Source organism: Onychomys torridus, chromosome 1, assembly GCF_903995425.1.
Source record: "Onychomys torridus chromosome 1, mOncTor1.1, whole genome shotgun sequence".
In the NCBI taxonomy this organism is placed as follows: domain Eukaryota; kingdom Metazoa; phylum Chordata; class Mammalia; order Rodentia; family Cricetidae; genus Onychomys; species Onychomys torridus.
Window position 1 is genome coordinate 159,776,354 of NC_050443.1, and position 21,234 is coordinate 159,797,587.

General features: G+C 47.0%; 1 protein-coding gene across 1 annotated transcript in view; it reads right to left on the reverse strand.

Moving 5' to 3' along the window:
* Pik3ap1 (phosphoinositide-3-kinase adaptor protein 1) overlaps positions 1-21,234 on the reverse strand; it is a 116,255-nt gene that overhangs the window by 37,599 nt on the left and 57,422 nt on the right. The window contains exons 4-8 of the mRNA XM_036192865.1: positions 20,800-20,944; positions 19,733-19,875; positions 19,486-19,618; positions 16,562-16,758; positions 14,009-14,198 (exon numbers count right to left, since the gene is read on the reverse strand). Coding sequence (XP_036048758.1) covers positions 14,009-14,198; positions 16,562-16,758; positions 19,486-19,618; positions 19,733-19,875; positions 20,800-20,944 — 808 coding nt within the window. The remainder of the gene's footprint in view (positions 1-14,008; positions 14,199-16,561; positions 16,759-19,485; positions 19,619-19,732; positions 19,876-20,799; positions 20,945-21,234) is intronic.

Genomic DNA, 21,234 nt, shown 5'->3' on the forward strand with positions numbered 1-21,234 from the left:
GATTCACAGATGAATGTGGTTGGTTACCCAAGTTTTACCCTTCCTCCCTCTGCATTTGAAAGACTAGGTTTAATTTCAAAAAATACACATTGCAGTATTGCTCATTACAAACAAACAAACAAAAAAGATCCAAAACAATAAAGAACAGACAAATCATGGTTTGTTCAAATGATGGAAGCACTTAAAAAAGGATGACTTAGAGCCACTTCTAACAAAAAAGTTACAACTCAAAACCATAGCGCCGTTAATCCCAGCACTCGGGAGGCAGAGGTAGGCAGATCTCTTTGAGTTCCAGGCCAGCCTGGTCTACAAAGCAAGATCCAGGAAAGGTGCAAAGCTACACAGAGAAACCCTGTCTCGAAACAAACAAACAAACAAAACAAAACAAAATAGCAGGTGATGGCGTTAGATGCAGGTGATTACAGTGTAGCGACGACAGCTATCTAGACCCTGCAGCCCTACAGCGCAGCTGCGAACTGCATATACGTTGATAAATATGCAGCCAATACAAAAGTACTGGGCATGTGGTTGAATTCCTGACAGTGGCTATTTCTGAGGAAGGAAAGAAAATGACTGGGACTCCAGAGAGAGAATGGGGGGGGGGGGGAAATTGGGACTTTACTCCCAGCAGAGCTCTGTAAATTCAAGGTTAGTCTGGTCTATGTAATGAGTTCCAGGACAGCCAGAGATATAGAGAGACCCTGTCTCATAAAAAAAAAAAAATGAGTCTTTAAAATGACATTTTAGATAATTAATATACTACCTTTAGGAGGCAAAGTAAAATTTTTTTTTTATTTATTTTTAAAGATTTATTTATTTATTATGTATACAGTGTTCTGCCTGCATGTACGCCTGCAGACCAGAAGAGGGCATCATTACAAATGGTTGTGAGCCACCATGTGGTTGCTGGGAATTGAACTCAGAACCTTTGGAAGAGCAGCCAGTGCTCTTAACTGTTGAGCCATCTCTCCAGCCCATAATATTTTATTTTTATATTTGCATAAATATATATAAATTTTGTGTACACACACACACACACACACACACACACACACACACGTACCCTGCTGCAAGGAGACATAAGTAATTAAGACTCAGTGACTTCCTGCGACCTGGGGATGTGGATATAGGCAATGGAGAAATTATACCACTGGACCCCTTGCCATATTTTAAGAAGCCCTTTCACCTATTCAAAAAATAAGTAACTGCTATGACGCTGTTTATATTAACATATTATCACCCAAATAATAATAATTTCATAACCCCAGTCCAATCATAGAAAACAGTGGCACATCCAAATTGAGAGTTTACAAGTAATCTGTGGGTCCTCATCAAGAGTGGTGGGGCTAGGAAAGCCTGAGAACCATCCCAACTGGTAGGGATGGAGGAACAATCTGTCCATCAAACAAACACCAGGCCGTGCGAGAAACAGAAAGAGGGTCAATGGCGGCAAACCCGGGAAACATGAACAAGGTTCTTAGTTCCACAGAAGGACGCTGATGGCATTTCCTCCCTGGGATCTTTGTATTTGGGGAGATAAAGATGCTAATGTTAGGCAATGTGGGAAAAGAAATGCATGAACTTTGGTCTTTGGCAGTTTTTCTCTAAATAAAATAAAACACAAAAATAACAACCAAAACTAATGCAAGGCCATTTTTCCCCTAGTGACAAGCCCAGAGCTTTGTACATCATAGCTGAGTGCTCACCGCTAAGCTGAGTGCTCACCGCTAAGCTGAGTGCTCACAAATATGCTAGAACACCAGCTCCAAAATAGAATTCTTTCTGAGGAGAGGCATGAATGAGCAGAGGAGTGACTTCAGCAGAAAAGCAAGCAAGCACGATGCATCAGGAGGCCACGTTCTGTCCCCCTGTGCCATCGAGATAAGCACCTTCCGAGGACCTGCATAGCAGACTCATGTGTATAGAATGACGGGTGTGGAACTAGACGAGCCACCCATGAAAATCCAATTTGCTTTACTCTATAGCCATGTTTTCACTGGTCCTTAAGAGTCTGACTTCAGAAGCAGGAAAACCAGGCTTTGCCAAATGTCAGCCTTCTTGAGCTGACAGAGTTGAGCAGACAGAAGGTTGATCATAATACACATCCCTGTTTTGTTTCTTCTATTCTTTTTTGTTGTTGTTTGTTTGTTTGTATGACATCACACCTACCAGCCTGACACCAACTAATCTTTTATGGTAGTTCTCAACCTGTGGGTCCTGACCCCTTCAGGGATTGCATCTCAGATATTTACATTAGGGTTCATAACAGTAGCAGAATCGTAGTTATGAAGGAGCAACAAAGTAATTTTATGGTTGGGGGTCACCAGAACATGAGGAACGTAACTGTATTAAAGGGTTGCTGCATTGGGAAGGTTGAGGACCACTGGTCTAGTAGAGCATTTTTACCCACAAGATAATTTTGCTTGGCCCGGGTCAGCATCACAGTAGCAAGAAAGCATGCCTTTACTCGGCAGCTGTGGCCCTAGGAAATGAGAACTACAGCGGGCAAGGGCTGGAGCTACCCTGGGGAAAGGTCTATACCCCTAGAAGCACATTTCTCATTACATCTCTAGAAGTACAGCTTCCAGGGTCCCCACAAAAGGCGTGCCAGAATTATCGCCCCCCAGAGAGGCTCAGAACGCAGGACTCTCGCTGGTGTTCACAGTTACGTACAGCTCCTCCCATAGCCAGACAGGTGACCAATCAGGGGTCATTCTCATCCTAGGTAATGTTGCCTAGAAACACAGTTGACATTTGGCTCTTATCGGGTTACCAGGGTAACAAAGCTAGGAAGTCAAACAAAGGTCAAATTCTCATGCAGAAAAGGAAATGAAAAGTGTTTTTATTAACTTTGGCCGTCATTATCCCGGGTCCCCCCCCCCGTTTCAATCCGGCCAGCCTCTCTTTTCTTGTCTGTAAAATGATGATGGTAACAGCGCAGCTCCCGAAGGTTTGTCGTGAGCGTCACCTGAGGAGCCTGCCAAGAGCCTGGCATAGTGCCTAGCGTGTATGAATGCTTTCTGACTACTATTTTTGTTATTAGATCCTATGCTCAGGCTGTAGCCCCAAACAAAGAACAATTCAAACTGGAAGGCTCAATTTACATGCTAAGAATTTCTCTGGGTTTGGGATGCAGCTCGCTAGCAGACAGCTTGCCTACCATGAGTAAAACTGTGGGTTTGAGCCTGAGCACCACAAAAACTATTTTCATGGCATTAAGGATTGAACTTAGGAAAAAACAATTAATTGACACAATAATTTATATATCTTTATGGGGTATATAGTGATAATTTGTTTTTTTAAGACTTATTTTTATTAACCTGGTTGTGAGCCTTAGCCTTTAACAGCAGAACCATCTCTCCAGCCTATTTTCATTTGTTAAGGTTTATTTTTATTCATTATTATTTCTCTCTCTCTCTCTCTCTCTCTCTCTCTCTCTCTCTCTCTGTGTGTGTGTGTGTGTGTGTGTGTGTGTGTGTGTGTGTGTGTGATGTGTGGGTGGTGCCATACAGGCCAGAAGAGGACATCAGATCTTCTGGAGCTGGAGTTGCAGGTGGTTGTGAGCTGCTTGACAAGGGTGCTGAGGACAGAACTCAGGACCTCTGGAAGAACGGCAAGCACTCTTTAACAGCTGAGCCACCTTGCCTCTTAGTTGGTTGTTGTTAGTTTAGGGTTTCATAGCCGTGGCTGGCCTTGAACTTGCTACATATCAGAGTATAGCTTTGAATGTCTGGTCCTCCTGCCTCCATCTCCCAAGTGCTGGCATTACACCATTCTCAGCTCACACAATGATAATTTGATATATGGACATGGTGTACATTACAGTGCAAACAGGCTAATCAGCAACTCCATCTCTTCAAACAGTTATCACTTCTTTGTCTTGAGAATCTCTGGACTTCTTTTAGTTCTTTATCAAATGCATAATCGATTTTTATAAACTGTAGGCACCTACTGACCAGAACAGCACCATTAACGCCACCTGTGACTCTGCTTTTGGTGCCCATCATCCTTCTATTGCTTGTTTATTTCATTTAGTACAAGGTCCATCATTCCCAACCATGTGGACACAAGTAACAAGATTCTGTCTTATGGATAAACATGACTCTATTGCATACATGTACCATGTTTTCTTTATCCACTCGGGCAGCGATGGGCATCTCAGGCCATTCCAGGCCTTGATAACTGTCAACAGAGCTGCAATAAAAATGGGGCATCTCCTCGATAGTCTGACTTCATTTCCATGGGAGATGTCCCCTCAGAAGTGGAGTTGCTGGATCATGTCTACGCTTTTTTTTTTCCCTCTATGCTCCATAATGGCTGTCCTAACAGTATCTGAGATGCCCCTCCTCTGAGTCATTGCTAACATTTTTCATTTTTTTGTTGATGTCTTTTTTTTTTTTTTAATCACAGCCGTTCTAACTGGACTGAAATAGTACCTCATTTACCTCATTGTGGTTTTGATTTGCATTTCCCTGGTGAGTCATGGTGAGCATTTTCATATATTTGCTGGTAATTTGCATATTTTAAAATGAAAGTCTATAAGATAATTTCTGATCAGTTTTGAGGTTTTTTCTGCTGAGTTATTTGAATTCTTCATATGTTTTGGACACTAGTTTATTGTTTTGATACAAGGTTTCTCCATGTACCCCGGGCTGTCCTGGAACTCACTATATAGTTCAAGGCTGGCCTTGAACTCACAGAGAGCCACCTGCCTCTTCCTCCCCAATGCTGGGATTAAAGGTGTGCAACACCACACCTAGACCTAATTTTTTTCAAAGATTTTATTTTTATTTATGTCCATGTATGTCTTGGGGGGGGGGTGCACATGTGTGCAGGTACCAGAAGAGGCCATTGGATTCCCCCAGAGCTGGAATCACAGAAGGTTGTGAGCCACCTGTGAGTGTTACGAGCCAAACTCAGGTCCCCTGAGGAGCACAGGTGCTCTTGAGCACTGAGCATCTCTCACCCCCCCACACACACACTAATCTTTAATCGAACGAATATTCATTCACTCCTGCAGGTTTTCTCTTCGATCTTGATTTTCTTTGCTAAAGAAAAACTCCTCAGTTTGATATAATTCTATCTGTGTGTTGTTCCCTCTTTTTCTTGAGATTCTGGGAATTGAACCCAGGGCTTCCAGGCCAGTCAAGCATTCTACCCCTGAGCTATTTCCTCCCTTATTTTTGGTCTTCTTTTTTTTTAAAGAGTAAGTTTGTTTTAATTCATGTCTTCTACCTTCAAAATGAGTTTGAGAATGTGTTTACCACAATATTAGAATTTTCATCCATGATCTCAAACGTCTCAAAACTTTTTCAAATTTCCTTGTTGAGACACACAGTATTTTTACAGTTAAATATACTTAAAGCATGAGTAAGATCTAAATTCAACAAATGCCAAACCTCACAATAGGATCGTGTGTGGAAATCTGACTTGGCTTGTCAGGCATTGTCTTTATCCAGGCCCCAGAACACCCCAATGTCTTGCTTCCTTTGCAAAGACCGTTTTACTTGTGCTTCCCAGAATCCCTTTCATAGTATTAGTGGGCTGGGTAATGCCCACTAGGTGGCACTCTACAACCCATGCTGGCCCCATCCTGTGCATCTGGGATCACAGGTGGAGACATCCTTAGGAAAAAAAGACCGAAGCCAGGGGATATGAGGAGGAGTGAGCAGACGACATGATGGTGCAGGGGTTTAGGGACGAGATGAAGGACGCATAGAGACTCGGGAGAAGATAGTGAGGCACTGCCAAGGGCAGGGACCAGCCAGATGGTCTGCACTGAGGGGACAAAGCTAAGTCGAAGAAGGGCAGCAGCTGAAAGCCAGCAAGCAGCCGAGCTCGGCAGACTGGCTGCTAGGCACCAAGACAGGTTGGCACTGTGGAGTGGCCTCTGGTATCTTATGTTCAAATCCTGCCTCTGGCTTTTACTAGGCTCTATGTCCTTGAGCAGGTCATTTGGCATCTGTAAGCTTCAGTGTCCCACCTGCAGAGTGGGGACAAACCACAGGACCTGCCTCATAGGAGAACTGTGTGAGGTGATTAAGACAGTGTCTATGAATGCATAGACACAGTGCAAGACACCAAACTGCCGGTTATCATTGTCACTCTGGGGCTACTGAGACGAACCACCACTACCTCGATATCAACGTATTACCCCACAGTTCTGTGGCTCAGAAATCAAAGTGGGTCCTACTGGCCAAAATCAAGGCTTTATCTGGGCCACATTCCCTCACGGAAGCTCTAAACTGGAGTTGTTTCTCTTCCCTCCCCAGGGTCCAGGGGTGGTCTATATGCGTTGTCATCAGACCCCCTCCGTCCCTTCATCTTCAAAGCCGGCAACGCCAGGCAAAGCGCTTGGCTGAACTAAGCCCTTCCCACCATGCCATCCATCTCTTCTGTCCTCTGGTTCCCTCTTTGACTCTTAAGGACATCTAGAGTCATAATGACGTCACACAGAGAAGCCACATTACTCTCCTTATCTCAAGGGCAGCTGGCTAGCAGCCTCAATTCTGCCTATAACCCCGATTCCCCTCAGCACACGTGAATGAAGCACAGCCACACACTGGGAGCATTACTCTGCTTGTGTGGCTGCATGGAATTCCTTCCCACGTAGGGCTGGTGAGAGAACGAGGATTGTGGTACACTGAGGAAGTCTGTTGTGCTTGCACAGACTGGGCAATCTTGTCCCATGCGGACACTGGGCTCTATGGTGCATCTGGATGTGTGTACTCCTTAAATGAAGTTCCAGAAAAATAATTTTTTTGTCCTCTTACATTCCAAACAAGATGGTTCTCCTAAGACTTAACTGACCATATAAATCTTTGAATTTGACCGTGAATGACAGATATGTACATAAGCCTCCATGCCCTGTTCTGTATTCATGGCAGACATCATTAATCACAGCATTCTCTCTGTCCTCAAATCCTTCTCAACACAGCACTGAGGCACTCGGTAGTGACCTGCTTTCTACCTGACCTTATTTGGAGAATGTCTCTAGGTCCAGATGCCTGACTTATGTCTAGGGTGACCCTTGATACAGTCCCCTGCAGCAGCTTCCTCCTGCCGCCCATATGGTAATCAGACATCAAGTTAGCTTTGCTGTAGGATCCTACCACCCATATGGTAATCAGACATCAAGTTAGGAGCTTTGCTGTAGGATCCTGCTGCCACATATAGAGGCTTATGATAGGAGCAAATTAGGTGATGCTCAGCCACTGTCCGCAGTCTTTAGATCTCCCCTCGCTCTGGAATAAAGCTGAGCTGTAACACTGAAGCAGTCTCCCGGAAGGCTATTTCCATTGTCCCTCAGGTCAGACAACGCCCTGCTTGCTGCTTCTGCCCCCTTTGCCTTCATGGCCTGGTGGCCAATGAACGGTGGGCAAGGAAGGGACCAGCAGAGACCAGCTGGCACAAGTGTACATTATTTTTAAAACGTGATTTGCCATACCTATATTACCAATAAGGTCAGGTGGGCAACAGATCCTATGCTTGTAATAGTTGAAGGTACCTAATTGTTTGGCAATCAAGTGGTAAGACACCAGGTATAAATTGGAAAATACTTTGTATCCAGTAGTCAAGTGGACAGACTGAAATGACCAAAACAGAAAATTCTCTGGGCAAAGGGACTCTGTTTGCAGACAAAGGGATGTTGCCAAGCAGTGGAAGAGCATGGTCCTGCATTCCTGGATGTTCAAGGCTTGTCATTCAGACCCCAGGCACTTAACCTTCACCGCCTGCCAGTTAAAAATAAACTGAAATGTGTTGAAACCTGCTGGTCTAAAGGAAACGTGCAACGTTCTTTCATTTCAGCAGAAGAAAAACAACAAAGGAAAGCAGCAGTGGGTCCCAGGCTCCTTCCAGAAACATGGCTGCAGGCGCACAGGACACTGGGTCCCAGGCTCCTTCGGGAAGAGAAGCTGCAGCCTGACAACACAGGCTATGGAATCAATCTTCAAGAATATGTTTCTAGAATGTAAGAAGCTCACACTCAAGATGACAAAACATCCCAGCAGTCACTTAATTAGGGAATGAATCAACAGCAGTCACAAATTCCCCGAGAAATCTGTGTGATGCTCCTCTTGGGGAAGAACTTTAGTCTAGATCACTTAGCTCCAGGGGACACTCATTCCATCCAGATTACATGCTAATGCAACACAAAGCCTACTACTAAAGGACTGTTCTAGAAGGGCTGACAATGAGAGACACTGAGGTAAGGGGCCAGTTAAGGTTTATTAAGGAATGAGATTTATAAGGCACACTCACGACACAGAACAAGGTAGATGCTGCTGTGCTGCAGCTGTTGTCCTTGTCCTGCTGTTCTGCCCAAGGGCAAGGAGAGCCACACTGCAAACCACGCTTCTCTGCAGCTGGCTCCTGCTCCAACCACCCAAGAGTGCATGCGCGCGACCCCTGCCCCACAATTTTTAAGGTGTCACGTATCCTCAGAGCAGACCTCACCCATAAGGCCAAAAAACCCACTCCACCCAATTGGCCATTGGGCCGAATGGTGGAATTCCCACAACAGACTCTCCAGCACTAAAGCCAGCAAGACCCCACTTCTACCCTCCAATAAGTATCTTTTGGGGCCAAAGTGTCTCGGAGCAAAGAGCATGTGATAAGAAGACCCAGAGATAACCTGAAATCTAGCTGGTGCCATCTGTACCCAGCTAGGACTGGGTGGTTTGACTAATAATATCAACTTAAAAGCCCAACTTTTCACATCTGGATGGAGAAGCGACGGAAGGAGAGAAAGAAGGGAAGACAGACAGACAGACAGACAGACACACAGAAGTGAATGGCAATCTGAAATCAGAGGGGTGGAGGAGTGATGGCTAGTGTTGGCAATGAGGAAAATGGGGCAGAAATGCCAAGGTGAAAAGCAGGAGCAAGTCCAGTCTGTGGCTTTATACTCGGTGAGCAAAGCAGCTCCGCCCTGTGTGAGCAGGTCCATGGAGCGTGCTTGCTGTGGGAGTCTATGGAATGCAGACTCTGGAAGGTAGGGATCATGGCAATTCATAATTCACTGGCTGTTTATCACTTGGCACCATGTCACTTACACACAGGACAGATTTGATAAGGATTTGTCGAATGAGTGAGTAGATGAAAAAAACGTATGAAGAAATAAGAAATAAGCACATGATGTGGAGGAGTCTGGGTTCCATGAAGGAGTCTGGGCATTGCTGGAACAGAGAGAAAAAGACGGGCAAATTTAGGCAGGAGAACCAGCATAATGTATGTTGACGTGAAATAAAAGGCAGCCTGAAGCAGCCAGGGAGTTATGACCCCCTGGAGGTCTCACACTCAGCAGTTACCTAATCGATATCTCACTTCACCTGTCAAAAAAAACAAGGGCACTGCACTAGGACGTGGACAGACTAATCTACATTTGAACTTCCGCCAAGTCCAGGATTACATCTTATTTTCTAGTCCCTCTGCTGGCTGAGCACATACATCTTATGCACAGCACTGGGCTGGGTACCGGGGATGACACAAAGCCATAAGTCAGTCTTCCTATCAAAGCCAGGGGCTCACAACCAGAGGGACATAATTAATGAGGGCTCAAGGTGATCTGTGTGCAGCTCCCCATGGGGAACATAGTCGGTAAGCTGAATGGGTCCAAAGGGGATGGAGGCTGGCTGCTGGTGGTAGAGAATTTTATCTTATTAACTTTAAAACATTTGACCAGGTGTTTTCACCAAGCAGTTAGAGTCCTGACCTGACCCCTAGATAGCGCACGTCCGACCTTGTACACAGAACTAATGACCCTGTGGTAGTTCTGGGGTCCACTCACCAGAATCTTCTCAAACAGGTCAGCAAGGGGAAGACAGTCCCTGCTGCTGCAGGAAGCAGAGACTCCTGGGAGAAAACAGTGTCGGTGGGGGTATGGGGACTTTGTCTCAGAAGCCCACCAATAACTTGGCAATTTTGCTTAGAGTGAGCCCTGCAGACCTGGCTGCGGGTCCTTCACAGTGCCTAGCTGTGCCTCCAGCTCAGACAGAACCTGGCTCTTAGAAGGGATTGTAAAATCAGAAACTTCATGTAAAAGAAACCACAAACTGATATGATTTGTCACAAGACCCCAGTTACTAGGGAGTTGTTGAGAAAAGCCAGCAAGATAGTTGGGGCCAAACCAATGGTGCAAACCTCAGCTGGGGCAGGTCCCAAAAAGGTCAGGGGTAAAAAGAGAAGTTATTGTAGGGCAACAGAGAGTTCTCTGGGATTTCATCAACTCCTGTGAGTCTGCAGTTCCTAGCAGCATAATGCTGTACCTTACTCCATTCTCTGTGGAAAAGGTGAGCCTCTGAGATACATAAGTAAGCAAATCTATAACCCAGTGGGTTACCCTGAAGCAGACTGGACAAGGGCCTCCAGGCACTAGCTCACCAGGTCTCCAGAGCAGAGATTTTGGGTGAAGCTGACGAAAGAAAAGAAGGACTCCCCTCAAAGGACCATGAGGACCATAATTCACCCTCAAAGGCAAAGATGGAGGTGCAAGAACCAAGCAAGAGAATTAGGGGGTAGTGAAAACACATAACTCAAAGGCGCCTTGATCTTATCCAGTAATTGCATCATTTTATCCTTAACTAAGATAGTTCTTACATAGCAAAGTGTAGAGTTAAGTTGATGGTTTAAAACTCCAGGAAAAAAAGAAGCAAAACTGAAGACCTGAAAACAGAGATCTGCAGTTACCACCGGGGGGGCAGCATATCTAAACTAAAGACAGAGTGTGCGTGTGTGAGTGTGTGTGTGTGCGTGTGTGTGCGCGCGTGTGTGCATGCGTGCGTGTGTGTGTGTGTGTGCGTGCGCATGCGTGCGCGTGCGCGTGTGTGCATGCGTGCGTGTGTGTGGTGTGTGTGCGTGCGCATGCGTGCGCGTGCGCGTGTGTGCATGCGTGCGTGTGTGTGTGTGTGTGTGCGTGCGCATGCGTGCGCGTGCGCGTGTGTGCATGCGTGCGTGTGTGTGTGTGTGTGCGTGCGCGTGCGTGCGTGTGCGCGTGTGTGCATGCGTGCGTGCGTGCGTGCGTGTGTGTGTGTGTGTGCGTGTGCGTGTGCGTGTGCGTGTGCGTGTGCGTGTGTGTGTGTGTGTGTGTGTGTGTGTGTGTGTGTGATGTGTTGGGGGGGTGCTGTCAGGGAAAGGAGGAAGTGGAACAGAGCTATAATCTCTAGGTCAGACCCCCGCCCTTCCTCCCAGGTCCCCTTGATTAAACACGGGGAGCTTCCCTGCGACCTATCCAGTGGTTATTTAGGGTTTCCTTTCCCAAACCTAAGCAATAAAAAGGCAGATTTGCCCCAACAGCACTCATGGACTCTCCAAGGTGACTTTACCTCTCAAGGTAAAGCCTCGTACTCCAACATATCGTCCTGTGAACCAGTGAAATGCCTAAGTGTGAGTGAGTTCCCCTGATACACTGATTTTCAGCATCTAAGAATTACCATCAGAAATGACAATAAAGGTGAGCATTGATAAGGCTGGCATTTAGACATACAGAAACAGCTCCTGAGGACTGTCCACCCCAAGGGCAGTAAAAGCAACCCCAAAATGACAGGCCAGGGGGTCCCTTTACCCAGTGTGGTGGCAGACACTTTCCTTTGGGAACCTGAACCAGTTTTCCCGTGGTGGACTTGGGAATGCTACAGACTCTTGGAGCCTTTAGTTTTCTCCCCATACAGTAGAAATGATTCTGTCCATCGAGGTGAAGGACGACTGGATAAGACAACAGAGATAAAAGCAGCTGGTCCACCTCTAAGGATGGCAAATCCATGGCCATCACCATGCTAGTGCTGCCACTGCATCCAAGATGGATCCGTTTGCCCACTATCCTGCTTCTTTAGGGCCCAAACCCAGGCAGTCACTGTCGGTAAAAATGATTCTTCCCAGGCCAGAGTTACTGCATCTTCTGAACAAGCAGGGAAGAGATCACTTTCAGGTTAAACCAGATAGCCACAGAGACAGAGACGAACGTAATCACGTCTACAGTCAGAAACTTCAGCGTTTATATGGTCTGGCAAATTAAAACTCAGATCAATTAATTCCCCACACAAATAGTAGCCACATCCTACAGCCTGCCTCCTTTCTGGTAGCTTCCTAGGGTCTATAACATCTAGAACCTCCTGACCCCAAGGGACTTTACAATCTGCTATCCAGGCACAAACAGGATAGCCCCACAGCACCCTCAGACACATTGGTGAGCCTGCTTCGGGTGTCTTAGTATTCTCTACAGGAATCCTGCAATATGGTGAGGGATTTTCATATTTTGGAGCATCTGTGGGTGAGGGAATGGCACTCATGAAGTCCATCAACAGGCACTGTCAGTAAACAGGGAATTCTCTTACTGTTCAACAGCCCCACAGTCAGGGAGCGGGGCAGAAAGCAGGTGCATTTTCTGGATTCCTAGGGCCCTGCCGGTGGTTTTGTGAATGAGTCCCCGTTCTAAAGTGTTTGGGTCCACTGTCACTCCAAAACCCAGGGGAAGAATCTCGTGGCTGGAACAGAAATGCCCCTAGAATCATCTGCTAGGTATGAATGTGGGTGAGCAGACCTATGAGGGGAAGCGGGTATCAGCAGCTGGGGTTTCTTTGTTTGTTTCAGGGGGAGGGGGCTGTTTCATATTTGAGACAAAGTCTCTTGTAACCCAGGCTGGTCTTGATCTTCCACCCTCCACCTGAGTGCTGGCATTATAGGCAGGAGTAGCCTCGGGCTGCTTTTTAGCTAGCAAGTCTGCATCGGCAGCAGATAGGGGAGACAGCCTTGGGGGCTGAGAGGTTTTCTAAAGGCGCCCAGAACTAAGATGTCTCATGTTAGAGACAGCATTCTGGCCTGGGTAAAAAAGTATGAAATCTGTGCGCTGTAGAATGTTAGCATTTGGGGCAAGGTCACCTCTCTCTGACTGTTTCCTCACAGCAGCTAGTAAGAGCATCTGGACACAAGGGGTCAAGGAGATAAAGGATGCGGATGGTGTGGATCATGCCTCCCTCCTCACAGCCCTGCAGCCTGGGCTCATTTGTGAAGAGCCTCCAGGTGTGATTCTCCTTCTCCCCAAAGGTTCTGGGGCAGGGGGTGGGGTGGTGGTAGGGTGGGGGTAGGGGTGTGCTTTACGCTACCTCTGATTCCCAGACAGCCTGTGCCTCCTCCTCTGAGGACTCCTCGGGATGGCTTTTCCATACTCTCATGCTTGGAAAAATCAGACTCCCTTCCCTGCAGGCCCTGAAAGGACCTCAGCTTAGCCCTCCCAGAAACCCATCCATCCATAAAGCCGATGGGTTGGTGGATATTTATCTTGTCTTTCTTAAATCTATTAAGTAGACCCGGAGGGAAAGAGAACTAAGTCCTGGGCAGCATTTCTGAGTGCTGAGCACTTCATTGTACACGACAGTAACACATCAGTAAGCCTCAGGGTGGGCGTGCAGCTGTGCCCACCTGCCTCCCCACCTGCCTCTGCCCTGAAATCCAATCTCACTCAGATCAGCTTCTCTGAAGGGTGGCCCACTGCCCCCAGAGGGCGCTCTGAAGGCTGGTGGTGGTGGCTGGGGTGCAGTTGCCTGCACAGGGTTATTTCATGCCTTTTCATGCCGGCATGCCTAGGTGTCCTCTCCACTCATTCCTCTTTTACAGCTCAATTAGGGAAGTGTAACAAAGCCAAAAAGCTTCATGTGTGAGTAGCTGATGTTATACATGAATTGTACGTCAGATAGAAAAGGGGGCGGGGTGGGGCATTGTAAAATGCTTGTTATAAAAAGGGCCAGACTGGACCGGCAGGGCTGAGAGAGAGCTTCTTGATCGGAAGACCATGCTGTCAAGACTAGTGACTTCCGGGCAAGCAGTAGAGGAAGTTGGGAGAGGGGCTCTGCTTGTTATGACACATGACTACTGCAGCCCTCATGCTGTGGCAACACCCATGCTTCACCGGGGTGGCTGCAGAGGTAATCAGGGGCTTCCCCCCTTTGGACTAGAATTATGAAAGCCATTTCTGAGCAACAGGATAGAAGCAGAACTAGGCTGAGCCACTTACAGAGATCTTCTGTGGCTGCTGGGGCAAAGGCAGCCATGGATTCGTACAGCTCCTCATCACAGCCAGGGTTAAGGGAGCATTTCATGAGCAGATCTGTGGACAGATGGGCCATGGACTCATACACGTCGTCAGCCTCCTCACCATGCATCAGCTCCTCTTTAATGTGACTCTTCAGCATGTCCACAGTCTCCTACAAGGGAAGATGGGCTCATTGAACACGAGGTACCTGGCTAGCTGGGCAGACTCAGAGCCAAGTGGGCTTGTGGTGGCCAAAGGGAAGAGTGACGGATCAGGGTTACAGTCGCTAATGGGTGTTGGCATTCCTCACCTGACAGGCCCTTTTCTCTTCTTTGCCTTATCCTTCTTGTTCTAATCTTTGTGTCTTCCTCCAACACTAATCACAGAGTTAAGTACCTACATCCTGGTTGAATGTTTGGGTGCCAGAGGGCATAAACTAAAAACTGCTTCCTCATGAGTACCTGGTCAGACTCAGGCTCAACACTGGGCACACATCTGCACCCGCCCTCCTTTGAAGGCACACCACTCTCCCTCATCTACAGATGAAAAAGCAAAGCTCAGAAAACCTGCTCTTCCCTGCAAGCCTTACAGTCTCCATGTTGATCCTTGTACTGCATCCCGCTGGGTGCTTAGAGGGAAGCAGTGACCCAGGGGACCACACAGCTGCACAGTGGTTGGGAAGGGCTATGCTGCGATGCCCCCACACTTGTGCGGCCAGCGCCCCCTGAGGGACGTCTCCAGCCCTGTCCTTCCGGTGGTATGTCACAATCCTCAGGGTCAAACCACAGAAACCCTCCTCATCAGCATCACCCGACAAAGGTCACCTTTGGTTGACAGTGTGTTAGGTTTCCCAGCAAGACCCAAATGAACCAAGTAACAAACAGGTCCTTAGTAGTGGGGACTCCAGGTGTGGTGCTTGGCAAACAGACAAACAAGTAAAATCTGACTCTCCATGAGCATCATGCAAGGACACCATCCGGTGGCGTTGGTAGAAGGTGACCTAGCTAGGGGTCAAGATGATATGAGAAATGTGAGCCAGATTAGAACGCAAGGCCCTCTGAAAATGACTCTACACCTCCCCTGTTATGCAGAGAAAGGTAACAAGCGACAGCACTGAACTGGGTTCAGATCCCACCTCTGCCTTTACCAGTGTGAAGCTCTAGGCACAATCACCTTGGCTCTCTCCGTCCTCATTTATGAGGTGAAGGTCTTAGACTCTTCCACTTCAAGAGAGTTGGTATGTGGTGCTTAGCACATTCGTGATTTTGAAGCAAAGCCAAGTGAGTAATCTTAGAGAAGATTATGAGTGCCTTTATGCCCATTTATGCCAGTGAGGACCCAAACAAGGACTTAGACCATTGTGATTGTTGGAAACAATACGTAGTCCACAAGACATCGGAAGCCCTTCTGTGTCCCTTGGTGCCACTGCCTTACAGATTTTCTATCACAGAGTAGAGTCAGGTTTCTGCGGCGGTGTCAGGCTCACTCCTGTCTGGAGACAGCAAGCAAGACCACACGAGTCTGGTTGCTTATTTGGGGGGTCATAGCCAGATGAGCTAGTCTCGGGTGCCCCTTGCAAGTTTGAAAAGGAGGAACACCCAAAGGGAGTGGAGTCAAGAACAGCTTCCTCCAAGACAGTAGAGGCAACCCTGGGCATGAGATAACACCCAGGCATGGTGCAAGGTTAAACTCAGAGCAGGACTCAGAAGTCAGTGACCAAGGATGAGCCGCCAAGAAGGTTAAAGTTCAGATCCAAGCGGAGGCTCAGAGAGAGACTAGATGTTAGCAGGGACAAGGTCTCAAAGTCAGCCACCTTGATGTCTCTCAGGGTAGAGCCTTACTATGGCCTTCACCAAGGAAGGAACCAATTCTAACACAATTTACCTAAGCCCAAAGGTGGGCAAGGTAGCTAGGGACATGCCACCAAAGAGCCTTGGAGGTAGGTGGAGAGAGGGCTCAGCATTCTGAGCAGATGCATTCTGTGCAAGTTCCTGTCAATATTTTGGGAATGGCCTTAGTGTTTTACATATGTCAGTTCCTTTTAGTCTAAAAACAACTCTCTGAACAGCCCTCTTAGGATCTTTCCTTCTGCATTTTAAGAAATGGGAGGAGACTGGTTAGACTTTTAACAAGCATTTGCTGCTCCTGCAGAGGACCTGGGTTCTATTCCAAGTCCCTACATGGCGGCTCACAACAATCAATAACTCCAGGCCCAAGGTATCTGATGCATCCTTCTGGGGGCACCAGGTATGCATGTAGTATGCATATATACATACAGGAAAAACACTCATACACAAACAATAAGAATAAAATTAGAGGTAAGAGGAAGAGAGAGAATTTGTGACTTGCTTAAAGTCACGTGGCTACCAAGTGGGTACAGGAATTTGGACTCAGGCCCACAAAAACTGTCTACTGCCAGAGAGACACATGAGGACATGTTAGAGACAAAATCCATCTGTATCTGTGATGAAAACGGCAGGTCTGGAACCACTCAGAGCATGTCCTATCATGGGGTCTTTCTCCCTTTCACCTTACCACATACTCGTCGATAAACTGGCGAAGGTCCCTGAAGCCGTGTTTCTCGGCAATGGTGTTGGGATAGTGGCCATGCTTGTTGGCCACACTATATGCCTGGAGAGCCCCTGGGCAGGTGAGCAACAAGGCGGTGAGGTTCTTCAGTCCATACTTTGCAGCGAAATGCAACAGGGTGGGCAGCTCTTCATCCCTCTGATCTAAAAGAGCATCAGGAAGAATTTAACTGAAGGGTAAGAAGGAAGACATAGAACACCTTTGCTCCCAGAGGTGAAGCTGATGAGCCTAAGTATGGTAAGCAGTAAGCACTTAATCATTGCTGATGGGCTGACTGACCTAACATCGGATTGCTTCCTTTGGCGAACTTCTAATGTTCCTGCACTCGATGATATTTTAGTTGGTAGATCTAGTACTTGGTAACACATCATCTGCTTTAAAGTGAGTGGAAAATCCTTAGCAAATGATGCCTTTTCTTTTTTCTTTCTCTGGGGCTAGGGATTCAACTCACAGCTTGAGGTACTGAGTGACTGCTCTACACCTGAGCTATTTTTCCAACCCCAAGCCATGCTGATTTCTAAGGCTTAAACAGCAGCCACAGAGCAGGATAGGAATCCCATTTTGTTCTTCTCTGTAACACTCAACACTGGTCTGAAACTATTGCCTTGAGCTGACTGAGAGAAAGAAGATCCCGGCTGGAGAGATGTTGCAGAAGTTAAAAGCACTGGCTGCTCTTCCAGAAGACCTGGGCTTGATTCCTGGCACCCATGTGGTGGCTCATAACTATCTCTAATTCCAGTCCCAGGGGACCCAGCACTCTATTCTGGCCTCTGAGAGCACTGCACACACATATGGTGCACAGACGTACATGCAGGCAAAAAACCCATACACATAAAATAAAAACAAAGGAAATGTTCAAATAGAAAGAAGTCTATCCACTCACCTCTTATTACCAATTTTGTAAATATACCAAGAAAAGAAATAGACTCATGTTGGAGACTTAGGGGTAATTTTGTTTTCCTTTTCATAAAAATTGATTTCTAGGCCCTGTCAGTTTATGTGTTTATTTATTTTCTCTTCTTTTCATGTATATGTGTGAGATGTAGTGCATGTGTATTTGCAAGTATATAGACAAATATAAGGGAAGTGCATTAAATGCGCATGCATGTGGAGGCGGATGTCAAGGATCTTGCACTATCGCTCTTCCTCCGTAGTCTTTGAGGCAGGGTCTCTCACTCAAACCCGATACAGCCAGCTTTTTTTTTTTTTTTTTTTCCTACCACTGAGCTAAATCCCCAACCCTTAGCTAGCCTTCTTGCCTTGTCTATGCCTTCTCAGCCCGGGATTACAAGTGAAATCATCATGCACACTTGGCATTTAAGGGATTCTGAAGATCTAAACTCCCGTCCTCTTGCTTGTGTGGACAGTGATTTAACCACTGAGCCATCACTCCGAGCCTGGCCCTGTCCTTTTAAAAATGATAAATCCAGCTTCCTGTTCACCAAGATATATATGCTCCTTGGGATGAAAGGTCTGAAAATATCCCTACATTGTCAGGTGCTGCGAGCCGCAGGAATATGAAGCAGGAACTCAGCGGTCACTGAGAAGGCTGGCAGCAGTCAGGCTACGAGATGCTCTCTCCTGGGCCTCAGAATCAGAGTAGAAATGTTTACAGTGATGAGATGAGAACGTTCCATAGTAGGAGAATGGAGAGAGACAGCAGGAAAGAGAATGGCCCCTGGAGAAGGCCCGACAGGCAATTCTCTTCCTAGGGTTACCACACTACAGGCAGGTGGAACTAGTCAGAAGGCAACCAGAGACTTGGGTACCACTGTGAAGTGCCACTGTGGGGGAAGGAACAGGTACCCTGTGCAGCATTCCAGGTGGCATCCCCAGGCATGTGGTATGACTGTCCTGGCTCCTATTGCTACCACAGTGTACGTGCACAGGGCCTGCTCATTGCTCAAGTTACAGATATTCGCTTAAAGCCCACAAAGAGAAGCACCTGAGGACCCCTCCCTGAGCTGACAGCCTAGTACAAAAGAGAGCCACAGCAGGCAAGCTGTGGGACAGAAGGCCCAACATGCTGGGGGAGCCCTCAGCAGGTGGTGGGATAGACTCCTGGAGGACTGGAGAAGGCCTTCCTTCCAGAGAAAATGCTACCTGAGGGGATAAAGAGAAAGCCACCCGAAGAACGGCAGCCAAGGCAGGGACAGATAAATGGCGCTTCTGTGAGTGGAATGGCAAGACACAGACTCAAGAAATACGCGCTGTCTGGGAAGAGAGGACCACTAAGAGGGAATGCAGAGATAAGCAACGGCAGAAGCAAGCAACCATCCCCCGGGGCTTGTGATCAGGCAAAGGAGTTTGAACTCCACCCAGAAGGTAAGTGAGACCCACAGGCAATTTTAGAAGGGAGTCGAGTGCAGTTGTGTGCCGTGTGATGACATTTCAGACACAGACGTTCTACCAGATTAGAATGAAGCTGATGAACTCCTACCCGCTGGCCATGCTGCGGCTCTCACAGCACAATGCATTCCTCACTTGTCGGTGACGTGCTGGTGTGAATGAAACCTACTGGGCTGGCTGCCAGCCGTATGAAAGTGTGACACACACAATTATGTACAGTACATCATACTTGATGATGGTAGATGATTATGTCACTGGCTTCTGTACTCACCATCTTTTCTATCATGATTTTGGACGATATAGCTACTTGTTTAAAAAATTTCTGTAAAAAAGCATGCTGTGTCATACCTGTAGCACCCTCATACTTACTGCTAGGTTTAATCCCCTGTCTTTTCATTCACCTTGGTGCCGGGAGGGAAGACGTTACATGCCCTTCCCACAGCACACAGCCCAGGTGGACAGCATCTATGTATACGTGGGTGTAGCTATACCATCTACGACTAAAATGACTGTTGACTTACTTGTCATCATATCTTCTTCTTCCAACTGGTTGATCCCAAAGAGGTGCAGTCCGCTTGCAGGGATGTTGTTCTTCAGGGACTCCGTAAGCAGTTTATCGAGAGTCTCCGTGTTGTAGGGCACAATTTTAAAGGCCTACATAAGATAGTGAAGATGGTCAGATTTCAAATCCAGCTAGCTCCTCCCAGTCAAGGTTGTAGAGAGAAGTCATGTGCCCAGAAAGCTCGGGTCTCCTCTCAGCAGCCTTACCTGACACATGAACTCCACGGGATTGGCGGCACTGGACAGTAAGTTCCCAATTTCTTCCATGTCAGTATAATAGCTGATGGTGGTTTCACATACCACCAAGTCCCCAGAATATACCTTCAGACAAACATTTCCCGATGAGAGGTCTAAACAGAACAAGACACACTGGTAAACCTCCAGGAAGAACAAGGTTCCTGTGAAAAGTGGTCATGGGCAGACATGCTATGTTTGAGTGGTAAAAAGCTCACTGAGGCCAGAAGGACGTGTCAGAGGTGAGCAGGAAGGGAAGGGAAGGTCAGAGGAGAGGAGCAGGCCAGCATGTGTGATCTTACATAAAATAAGCATCCTTATCAGGCTGTCAATTGCATTGTCAAAGGATTTTCATCTGTTTTGCGTAATTATCAGTAGTGCGTGTGTGCATGTGTGCATGCGTGCATATTGGTACAGATGCCCAAGTATGCCAGAGGCATAGATCTTCCTGGAGACTGAGTTATTGACAGTTGCAAAGGGTCCAATGTGACATTTGGAACTGAACTTGGTTTCTCTGTAAGAGTAGGATATCTTAACCACTGAGCCAGCTCTCCAGCCTGTTTTACTGACTTCCTCAGGCCTTGATGAACAGCAGCAACAAAAATGTTAGGGTTTAAGGTGCTTTGTATGAAGGCCAGCTGTCACCAAGGGCTAGAGAATAACTATTTATCCCTGCCTCTGTGGGCCAGTGGACTCAGTCAACTTGCTCTGTGGCTGTCTGTACTACGTGCTTTTCTTGGGGTAAGAAGTCTGTACTACCGGAAGAGGTTCTGAGGGGGAAGAGAAAAATTAAAAATACACCAACCACAAAGATTCGATTCACCAAAGAGGAAATGCGACAAGTCATGAATGTGGAAAATTATTAAACCTTACTGGTAATCCAGGACACGCAATCAAAATGACACACTGCTTTTTACAAAATTGATTTAGCAATGCTGGTGGACAAGGCCGAGGGTTGGAGATGGTTTGGCAAGTAAGCTTGAGAACAGCAGTACTCCAGAAGGCAGCTGAGCAGCGCACTCTCCGGTCAGCACACTTACCTGGAGCCTTCACTGAAACCGTATACTCGTTCTCCAGTGTGCCTTCTACCCTGATGGAGGGCGAGTCCTCAGGAGAAAACTCTGCTTCTGTCGACACCTTCTCATCCAGCTTGCATCTCACAATGACATACACAGTGGTTTCTGCCTGGAGTGGAAGACAGTAGTGTCTCTCCCTCCTGTATCCCTCAGGGAGTTGGGTCAAGGGCATCCCAGCTCCTTGAGACCCAGCTCACTCTCTAGTGAGGAGGGTCCTGGCCAGGGGGTCTTGGCAGACCAGTGCTGGACAGAGAACCACAGGCTACCAACCCAGTGAAGCAACTTATGGAAAACAGACTAAACATTTATAAACTTTACAGCAATTAGATGGAAACTATTCATTGCACTCATGAATTTTTTTAAACCTAGGGCTTATAGATGTTTATTTCATTTTATAAC